The sequence below is a fragment of the Ictidomys tridecemlineatus genome, chromosome 3, assembly GCF_052094955.1.
Source record: "Ictidomys tridecemlineatus isolate mIctTri1 chromosome 3, mIctTri1.hap1, whole genome shotgun sequence".
In the NCBI taxonomy this organism is placed as follows: domain Eukaryota; kingdom Metazoa; phylum Chordata; class Mammalia; order Rodentia; family Sciuridae; genus Ictidomys; species Ictidomys tridecemlineatus.
The window spans coordinates 130,366,710-130,377,776 of record NC_135479.1 but is presented as its reverse complement, the minus strand read 5'-3'; the positions used below and the strand labels follow the sequence as shown (position 1 = coordinate 130,377,776).

At 42.9% G+C, this 11,067-nt stretch overlaps 1 protein-coding gene across 1 annotated transcript in view; it reads left to right on the top strand.

The window, feature by feature from the left end:
* Positions 1–1,212: 1,212 nt before the first annotated feature.
* C3H3orf70 (chromosome 3 C3orf70 homolog) overlaps positions 1,213–11,067 on the top strand; it is a 75,725-nt gene continuing 65,870 nt past the window's right edge. Inside the window, exon 1 of the mRNA XM_005331026.3 lies at positions 1,213–1,548. Coding sequence (XP_005331083.2) covers positions 1,353–1,548 — 196 coding nt within the window. The 5' untranslated portion in view covers positions 1,213–1,352. The remainder of the gene's footprint in view (positions 1,549–11,067) is intronic.

Genomic DNA, 11,067 nt, shown 5'->3' with positions numbered 1-11,067 from the left:
CTGAATGCAGCCTGGGGTCCATTCTCAGCAGCAGGGCCTGGCATGGAAAATCTACTTGGAGCAACTTGTGGCCAGGAGGGAAAAATGCAAGCCCAGTGTGTGGGGGAGTGGCAGGCAGCCACCAGCAAGGCCAGTCATATCCACTGGCCAGGGTAGGCAACAACACTAAAAGAAAGGCAGACATGAGCACTAATTGAGTACCAACCCATGCCAACTCCATCCTTATACACCATGCACATACTTGCCCTTCCAGTCGCATGCACCACACTGTCACACACACATACACACAGCCATATACACAGTATATAATACCCACCTGCATGCCCATACACACTCCACTCAGATATCACCCACGCTACATTAACACACATCTGTGCACGCACGCTTCATCAAACAGTGCATAAGGGACACACATACACACACAAACAGACTGCAGTCAGTTGCTTGCTTTCCCATTAAGTCAGGTGGGTGCAGACTGGAAAAGTTGGGTGTCGGAGGGAAGAAGTGGTGGTGCTGGCCACTATCCTGAGCTGGACCTGGGAGTAGAAGGCAGGCCCAGGATTGAGCGTGCGTAGGGGCATATGTGTCCCCTAGGACTCTCTCTGGTCGCATGAGAAGGGTTAATGAGAGAAATGTGAGAAGCGCCTGCAAAGAGGCTATAGTGTGTGTGTGTGTGTGTGTGTGTGTGTGTGTGTGTGTGTGTGTGTGTGTGTGTGAGAGAGAGAGAGTGAGAGAGAGAGAGAGAGAGGGGGGGGGAGGGGGGAGAACACCTCGCTCAGAGACGCGTCCAGAGCCTCCTATCAAGAGGGTCGGGCGGGCGCGTAAGCTGTGTGCACAGTCCTCGGTGGAGCGTGTGCACGTGTCTGCCATTCTCCAGGCGACTCTGCTCGGAGGAAGTGTGTGAGGGAAGCGTGCTTGAGAGCTGGTTTGCCTGGCCAGACAAGGCGACCAAGGCGCGTTTGTCCTAACGGTCCTCTGTTGGATTCTGTCGGAGGAACAAGGGAGTGAGCTGCAAGAACTCGCCTTGGAGGGAGGCGACGCCAACGCCCGCGCTCCAGGTCCAGGCGTGTGTGAGGAGGCCGGGCTCATCCAGGGCGCGTGGCGGAAGCCGTGGCGGCGAGAGCGCGCGTGTGCTTGTGCGCGTGCGCGTGGGGGCGCGGCGCGGAGAGAGGTGGCAGGCCCAGCCCCGTCGCAGCAGCAGCCCGGGGCGGCTCCTCCTCGAGCCTGGGACCGCCGCGCACCAGCCGCCGTGGTCGCCGCGTCCTCCCGCGTCTGCAGCCGGCTCAGCGTTCTGTCCGCCCAGACGCCACTTTCCGGGCTCCCGGCCTCGGCTCCGTGCAGAGGAAGAGGAAATGAGTGCGGCCGCCGCGCCGGCGCCCGAACGGGGTTGGAAGAGCGAGAAAGTGGACGAGGCGCAGGCCCTGGCGCGGAGCTGCGCCGCCCGCAGACCCGACTTCCAGCCGTGCGACGGGCTCTCGATCTGTGCCACTCACAGCCATGGCAAGTGCTTCAAGCTGCACTGGTGCTGTCACCTAGGATGGTGTCACTGTAAGTGGAGCCGCGTGTCCGCTACCATCGCGGTCCTGGGGGCACCCGCGGGGCCGTGCGGGTCGCGGCTAGCGCCGTGCAGCCGGGGGCTACGTGCTCTCCTGGGGCTGCCGCGCCGCAGGCTGGGGCCGCGCTGAGCTCCGGGTCGCTAGAACTGCCCTGAAGCGCAACGCCCGGGCTTGCGCTGCCTTGGCAACGAGAGGAATTCCCGGGGGGAGGTTAGCTCTGGTCACTGGCACGGAAAGGGGATGCCCTCGTCCGGGCAAGCTTTTTCTTTGGTACCAGAAATGTCCAGGCCGTGTATTGAGAAGTGGTAGAGCGTCAGCGGAGTTGATGGCCAGCGGAGGGGAAGCCTCCGTTGGGGGGTCGGTGGTGCAAGAAGCGCCTCACTTTCTTTCTCACTTGGCTTCCCGACTGCTGTTTAAAAAAGTCTTGGAAATTGAACTTGTCCCATTGATCATATTCCAACTGAGAAAGCGCTGAAATGTGAGGAATTGCTTCCAGGAAGTTTAAAGGAACCGTTTTGGAGGGCACACTCTTTAGATACCTAGTTGCAGCATTTAGATCCAAGTTATGAGTGTGTTTAAGAATTAGAAAATAAACTGACTTGTAGATACGCTTGAAGGATCTTAATTTAATGTATGAAAGCTAAAACTACATGGTCCGGGACCTTTCTCTGTCTTTATGCTGCCTTTGATTTTTTAAGTAGATTAAACTTAAATAGCCATTTAATCAGAATTCAACAATTTGATTAGTTCATAGTATTTGGCCTTCTCTATATGATGAATCATTTCTTTTTAGAAATACATTCTAAAGTTAGTTTCCACATAATATTAGAAGGTTTTCGTGTGCTTATTTAGGACACAATTTTTCAAGTGAACTTAATATTATTTTTTCCTTGTTGGTTAGAAGAAAGTGACTCACCAAAGATGCCGTATATAACAAATCCCTTTTTACCTTAACTGAACACGATTGGATATTTTTAGTCGAATTTGTGAATAAAGGGATAGAAAATCCTTGCATTTTCTTTACAAATTCAAAACACATGGAGCAGTACTGTTTTTGTCTTCCATCTGCTGATGGATCAGTTTCTTCTTATGTCACATTATTCTTATTGTGCTTAGAGAAAGCAATGGGGACAGGTTACATAGTTGGAAGTAGCAATCACGGGAAACCTGGGTGCTAAAGTACACAAGTAGGAGTCTGGTGAGGCATTTTTCCTGCGGAGGCATAGTGTGGACTATGAGGAAGGTTTAAATTGGTCCAAGTCAGTGCCTGTTTACAGCATCCCTTCTAAGTGCACCATTACTGTTGGAAACCTTACACTCTAATCAGCTACCTTCTTCCTTCATGAGCCTTGACTCTTAAAATATTCTTCCTTATAAGGAGCTGAAATCTTTACTTTCTAACTTCTTTCCTTGGGTCCTATTTGTGCCTTATGAGATCATATAGAACAAATTCTTTTTCAGAAGAATTGGCTGTTTGAGCTGTTTACATATATGTATCTGAATATGCATGGGGATTTTTTTTTTTAGACAGTGATTCTTATCTTTTTATCCCTGGCCATTCTCATAATGAAATAGATTTTCCTGGTGTTTTCTGTAATAGGTTTGAACTTCATGTTCATTGAGTGACTGAATGAAGATAGCCACCATTTTCCTCTGAAGCCATTCATTGTTTTATAAATTTACACTGCCTTTTGCCCTTTTATGGAAGAGTATCCAGGCTCCTAAGCATCCTGGTTCTGTTCTGAACCTGTGCCAATGAACATGATCCTGTAAAGGTTGTGACCCCAGAAAGGCAGGTAGTATCCCAGTTGTGGTCTGATCAGACCAGAGTGGAGCAAGACTGCTACATTCCCATCTTTGAGATACTTCTGTTGCTGCAGCTATAGAATCACATTAGCTCTTCTGATATCCATATCTTGTCATACTGAGCTTGCTGCTGTCACATTGAACTAAGCTTGCTATCAACTAGAGCCATTGAATGGGCCCTTCAAAAAAAATATTATGGGGGCAATTAAGCCAGTTGTGGCAGTATCCTTTTCAAAATTATAGGTATATTTTTAGACTCAAGTATAGATAACCTTAGATCTTTTTCCTTATTTTAAGAGGATTAGCCTATTTTTCTTACTATGTTTTTTTCGTTCCAGCTTTTTAATACTACATATTAGTTATTCCTCCTAGGTTCATGTTATGCCTATCTTAGATGCCAACAGTGTATATTAACTTTATATACCTTCATTCTAATTATTAATAAAATAGGAAAATTAGGAAAAATTTATAGAGTCCTGAAACTCAATAGCAATTCATTAATGACTACTTAAAGTTGTTCACACAATTACCTAGTCACCTAAGCATACTTTTATCCATCTTTTATTTCTCACATCCACGTGGCTGTAACAAGAGTTGGTCAGATGACCTTGTTGCAATCCTACCAACACAGGATTTTTACTGCTTCTTTCTGATCTATGATCTATCTTACGAACTGTCTCTCTCTAAAACACACACACATACACACACACACACACACACACACACTAATATGGTATAACTCAGATTGGTTCCACAAATCGTCACCACTTTCTTTTCTAAATAGTTAGTAGCTGATTTTGAATAAATGATCTGAATTTTGAAAAGGATTGATGTCAGGTATACTGCACTGTTGTGACAATTCTCTCTGATTTTAAATTTAGACCTACATTCGTTTGCTCTTTTCTAGTCTTCGGCCAGGCTCTGATTCTCATGCTTCCTGCCTGGGCAGCAGTTCAGTGATCCATTCACAAGGAGCTGAGAAATAAGTCAACATACTTAAGAAGTTCGTTCATATTCTCATTCTCTCTCTCTCTCTCTCTCTCTCTCTCTCTCTCTCTCTCTCTCTCTCCCTCTCCCTCCCTCCCTCCCTCCCTCCCTCCCTCTCTCTCTCTCATATCTCTTTCTTTCTCTTTCTCTCCCTCATTCATGAAACACTTTAGTTCTAAGCATGCATATGTCATGAGCATCTTCTCTTTATGAGACATTATTATGAAAATAATACAAATATGAATACATCTGGATTCTGCCCTTTAAGCAGAGTCTAGGAAAAGTTGCATGCTATATTTTCCTTGAAAATGGTGGATTCAGAGTAAATAAAGGAAGTTTAGCAATATATAACTGATGTTAAAATTGTAAAACTTATAACCTTATTTAATAGAAAAGGCTGAAAAAAATGAACATGTTTATAAAAGATGTGGAAAGCTTATATATATATTCATATTCATAGATGCAGTGCTTGGTGCACTATTACATAATTAGTATATTTGGGTGATGACTGACTTTTGATGTCTAGGAGCAAAACTGTAGCATCTCCTATTGGTGTTAAAGATAGATTATGGTGTTGAATAAACCGTGACTCTGAATCTGTTACTTAAACTTTCTTAGTAAGGAATGATATTAGACTGAATTAATAAGTGAAGGGTTTTTTTTTGTTGTTGTTGTTTTTGTTTTTGGTACTGGGGAATTGAACTCAGGGGCACTCAATCACTGAGTCACATCCCCAGCCCTTTTTGTATTTCATTTAGAGACAGGGTCTCACTGAGTTGCTTAGGACCTCATTAAGCTGCTGAGGCTGGCTTTGAACCTTCAATCCTCCTATCTCAGCCTCCTGAGCCACTGGGATTATAGGCATGTGCCACCATTCCTGGCCATAAGTGAAGGTTTCTAAGAGGAGTCTTGAGAAAGGAAAAGATATGACTTGGTTAGAGTGGAAAGATGGGGGAAAAACCATATGCAGGTATTATGAGGTAGATTTTTGTGGGGACAGATTATTTAAAAGGAAAAAGAAATAGATTGGTGGAGATAGAGATAAGTGGGTGGATTTGAGAGAAATCTGAGGTGAAATCTGTAGCTCAATAGATTTGAAGAATAAGAGGCAACTTATTAAAAATAACTTCTGGACTTTTGGAATTCTGCCTTTTGCAGCTTAAATGGATGGAGAAGCAGGATTGGGAGGAAGATCATGAATTTGTGTTTGGATTTATTGTGTTTAAGCTGCTTTTGTCATCTCATGGTGATGTCAGTAAGCCATTAGATAAAGAATCGGAAACTGGGGGGGGGGGCGGGGTCTGGGCTAGAGATACCATGGAGGTCATTTACTTATTATAGTTGGCAGTTATAGCCATGAAGTGTGAGATTGCCAAGGGGGAGAAGGTAGCACGAGAAGTGAAGAAAACCCTTAGGCTTTTCTTTAAACACCAGTGTTTAAAGTCTGGACCCAGGAGGATAACTTCCAGAGGAGACTTGGAAGAGATGGCTATAGAAGAAATATATGAATAGTATTTCAGAAGCCAAGGGACATGAATATATGAAGAAAGAATACTAAGATGAACCCCATTTTCAGCAAGTTCTTAGACATTCTTGGAATGTAATAGTAGTAATTTTCTTTATTGAAGAGGAAGATGAAAGATTGAGCCTTGACTTTAGGAATATATGTAATTGAAGTTTGAATCCAAGCTATTTGTGGCAGTAATACTTCAAGGTCAAAAGGAGGTAGAGTGCCAGGAGTATCCTTGATTAGGACACATAGATGATTTTAAATATTTATTCAATGATTACTTTGTGCTGGAATAAACTTAATATACGGAGTACTTTCTAGTCAGTTATGTCATTGTATCCATTTTAGAGCTGAGAAAAAAGCCTAGAGAGAGGTGTTAAGGGACTTTCCCTTGGGCATAGAGCTAGTAAGGACTGGAGCCTAGATTTGAATCCGTGTTATGACTGATTCTAGGACCTGGACTTGGAACCACCATTGGTGCTACAGAGCAATGTGAAATTAATGAGTAGAGCAGAACCCAGAGAGCTCAACTTCATTAAAGCCAGTGATGGCGAAAGTTTAAGAAATGGGCAGGTGGTATGCATTGTAGCAGTGAAATCCAGAAAATGAGAACTTTAAAAAGGTCACTGGATGTTGAACCGTACAGCTCAAGTGAAGGGTTAAGAAAGAGTGATTAGAAGGTGACAGGTGGGGTTGAGTGGGTGTACAAGATATGACGTAGGTGCCACCAGCAGAACTCAGAGTTGGCTTAGTAAAAATCACATAAAAGATGAGCTCAACTTTCTGCAGAAGACATCTTAAAAGATGTCGGTTTCTTTCAGGTTGAAAGCAGGAAGAGTGGGACTTGATGTTGTCTAATAGATGGCATTAGCATATCTAAAGAAAGACTGTCACAGCAGAAGGTGGATGGGCAGCCTAGAAATGTGGAAGGAATGGGGACGGGAAAAGCAGGTGCTTTGGGGGGACTGTTGAAAGAAGGTGGTATGCTGCCTAGCCTGGGTGGGCTTGGGGTGAGGCTGTCCCTGCAGACCGTGGCGGCTATAATTCCTATTTATTAGCTCTCCCTACACGGAGACAGGAGCTGTTAGAGAATTCAAATGTCTGGTCTTTAGGGAAAACAAATATGCTTCTTTCTGTTAGTAAATTAGCACGATATTTCTCATGTTATTCTGTTTTTCCTGCTTTTATACAACTCTATGGAAACTCAACAGGGTCAAGCTCTGACTTCCGTAGGGGAAAGGTAGTTGGTTTTTCTAGAGAACTTCTTAATCATTTCTATGACACTAGCTAGAGAGAAAGTATTCAAGAAGGTTGACAGTGAAACCCAGACCCCCCCCCCAAAAAAGAGTGGGAAGCTGATTAGCTAGAAAACTCTAGCTATGCTTTTTTCCTGAGCATGAAGATTCTAACCATGTCTAGTGATTCAAGGATGAGAAGACATTTTTTAAGAGAAGAATAGGGTTCTGGATGAGTTTCTTCAAGGCTCTTCCAAGTAGGGAAAGCTGATAGGTAGGGAAAACTGATGGCGTCTTTCCATCTGAGTGGGGCTTCAGTCATGACTGCACTGACCTCAGCAATAATAAGTACAGAAGGGCACAGTAGGGATTGTTTTGTATGTGTTAGTTTATTCAACCTTGCAACAAACTTGTGGGGCAAACACTCTTACTGCCCTTTTTTTGATCAGGAAACTCACATAAGGTCACATGTAGCACCTTTGGTGGCCTGTAGTGGCTGCGCATCAGAATGTGACAGACCAGCTGGCACCAGGGCTGCTGGTTTCTTGATTCTGCTGAAGGTACTTTGAGGAGGAATTCAGCTGTTTTAAATTATCTTTGGAACAAGCAGAAATTAAGTAATTAAGTAAGAATGGCTTTTGATTTTAAGAGAAGGGCAATTATCTGCAACATGGATGTTTGTGAACTCCATAAAACTGAGCTATTAAAAAACACTTGAGGCCAGGCATGGTGGCACTCACCTGTAATTCCAGCAATTTGGGAGGCTGAAGCAGGAGGATAGCAAGTTCCAGGCCAGACTCAGCAACTTTGCAAGACCCTGTTTCAAAATTAAAAAATAAAAGCTGGGTATGGGGGCGCATGCCTGTAATCCTAGCAGTTTAGGAGGCAGAGGCAGGAGGATTGTGGATTCAAAGGCAGCTTCAGCAATTGGGAGGCACTAAGCAACTCAGTGAGACCCTGTCTCTCAATAAAAGACAAAAAAAAAATAGGGCTGGGGATGTGGCTCAGGGGTTGAGTGCCCCTGAGTTCAATCCCCAGTTATTTATTTATTTATAAATAAATAAATAAGATTTGGTATAGCTCAGTGGTAAAGTGTCTCTGGGTTCAATCTGCACACCCACAAGTTTGATAATGTACAATGATACTTTTTAAAAAAAATAGGCAACAATATATTGTATAGCATGAAGCTTCTGTCATGTCATATCCTCAAATAATTCCTAACTTTTAGGTGCAAACCTTTTTTGGGATTAGATTGCATACAGACATTTGAATTGTCACTTGCAGGCCTGTTGAACTGAGACTTGAATCAGATGGCTTTTGAGGGCCTTTCTGTGGTAATTTATTACATTACAAAACCTTCGTTTCATTTAAGTTTGTTCTTTCGTGTTATAGCATCTCATTGATTATAGGAAAGAGTATTTCTAGAGAAATTAAGTAATATTGATTTCAGATAAACCTAGGAATGCCTTTGACATATGTCTCATAAATGAGCTTTTTTGAAAATGAACATATGGTTTATACATACACTGTGGAAGGCAGAGTTTTCCTAGAAAGAACAAGAGCTTTGATGTCAGACACACCTGTCTTAATCATGGTCCTTCTACCTCTCAGCATTGTGACCCTGGACAGTCTTCTTAACTTCTCTCAGCTTCAATGTTCCTTTCTATAAAACAGGAGTAAAAACCCTACTTTCCAGGGTTAAGAACATATAAGCAAAGTAGTGGACAATGTAGCGTCCTTGTGGCAGGCTCTTGAGTTGGACTTTGTGTTTCCATCATAGCTCTTCCCATTTTCTAGTTATGTAATTTGGGAAATTACTTAAATCTGTCTTTGAATTTCCTCTCTCTCCCTTTTTCTTTCTTCCTTTTTCTTTCCATAACTAGGAATTGAAACACAGGGGTACTTTATCACTGAGCTATATCCCAGGCCTTTTTATTTTCAGACACACTGTTGCTAAGTTGCGCAGGCTGGCCTCGAACTTGTGATCCTTCCGCCTCAGCCTCCCGAGTAGCTGGGTTTATGGGTGTGTGCCATCACCCCTGGCAGTTTCCTCATTTTCAGTATGGCGATAATAATAATGTCAGCCTCAAAGTATTGTGATTATCCTTAGAGTTATATAGAAGCAAGAAAACTGAATAAATTGAAGGACACAAAAGCACACAAAATGACTGTTATGACTGACTGACTTTTGTTTTTTTTAATCCTGGGTGCCATCCAGAGTCACATATGTTTATTTTAGTCTCCTTTAGTCATTCTGAAACAATGTTACTTTTTGTTTATGGCATTGAATTTTCTTTTTTAGAGAGAGAGAGAAAGAGAGAGAAAGAATTTTTTAATATTTATTTTTTAGTTTTCGGTGGACACAACATCTTTATTTTATTTTTATGTGGTGCTGAGGATCAAACCCAGCGCCCCGTGAATGCCAGGCAAGCGCACTACCGCTTGAGCCACATCCCCAGCCCAAAGACATTGAATTTTTTGAAGAGTCCCTGTTAAGTATCTATAGAATGCCCATATTACAAATTTGCCTGATTGTCTCCTCATGATTAGATTTTGATTAAAATTTTGTCAGGTTGCTTCATAGGTGACCTTGTCAGTGTCACGAGAAAAGACACAGGATGTCAGGTGCTCCACTACTGCGCTGCTGAGGTGGTTACTGCCAGGTTGCCCCGTTGTAGGCAGATCTATCTCTTCCCTTTTGTTTCTTCTTTTTAAAATTATGGTGATATTTTGTTTTTAAAAAGTAATTTATGTGGTTGGTGATACTTTGACATTGGATATCCTGTTCCCTAACCAACTTTTTAAAAAAGTTTCTTTTATGGGGCTGGGGATATAGCTCAGTTGGTAGAGTGCTTGCCTCACATGCACAAGGCCCTGTTCAATCCCCAGTGCCACCAAAAAAAAAAAAAAAAAAAGAAAGAAAAGAAAAGAAAAAAACAAAAAAAAATTTGTAGTTGTAAAATAGACGGAATGCCTTAATTTTAGTTGCTTATTTAATTTTTTTTTTCAGTATCAGGGATTGAACTCAGAGACACTCAACAACTGAGCCACATCCCCAGCCTTATTTTGTATTTTATTTAGAGACAGGGTCTCACTGAATTGCTTAGTGCCTCACCATTGCTGAGGCTGGCTTTGAACTTGCGATCCTCCTGCCTCAACCTCCAAGCTGCTGGGATTACAGGTGTGCCCCACTGCACCTGGCTTATTTGTTTATATTTATGTGGTGCTAAGGATCAATCCCAGTACCTCAAACATGCTTGGGAAGTGCTCTGACACTGAGCTGCAGCCCCCGCCCTCCCCAACCAACTTACACCATGATTTTGGCATTGACTGGAGGTCCTTGCATGTGTCATTTAGTGATCTAAATATGTCATTCCTTCTGCCATCCAATGGCACCTTCTCTCTGAGGAGGAGTTTCTCTTCTTTACCTTCATTTTAATTGTTATTATAAAGTGTTGTTTTTTTTTTGTCCCGTGCATCATACATAATCAAATGTTATAATTCTTTTCGGTGCTCAACTGCCTTAGGTTTGGGCAGGGAGCCTTCCTTCAAGCTGGCATCTGCGTCTGTCCTTTTCACAAGTCTTCTTGTTTGTTGATCACTTCCCAGTTTTCTGGCACAGCAGGTTTGTCCAGGCTTATCTAATAATTCCCTGCCCCAGATCAGAAAGCTGGTATTTTTCCGAGAATCCCAAGTTCTTTTTTTGTGAGAAACGGTGAGAAAAACCATCATCTGGTCTCTGGGTGTGCTTGTTTCCACTGGATGCTGTTGCATTGTCGGGTGTCCTTCATCTTTCCTTAATGCCTGCATGTACCTCCTTTCTCTGTTATTAAACCCTGCTTTCCAGTACATTATCCTATTTACTCATTCCTTCTGTGCTCAGCTGCACACAGGAGAGTTTAGAAATTACTATATTGGTACCACCAACAACAACAAACAGGTGACTGAAGTTTAAGATTCCTTGCATGCCTTT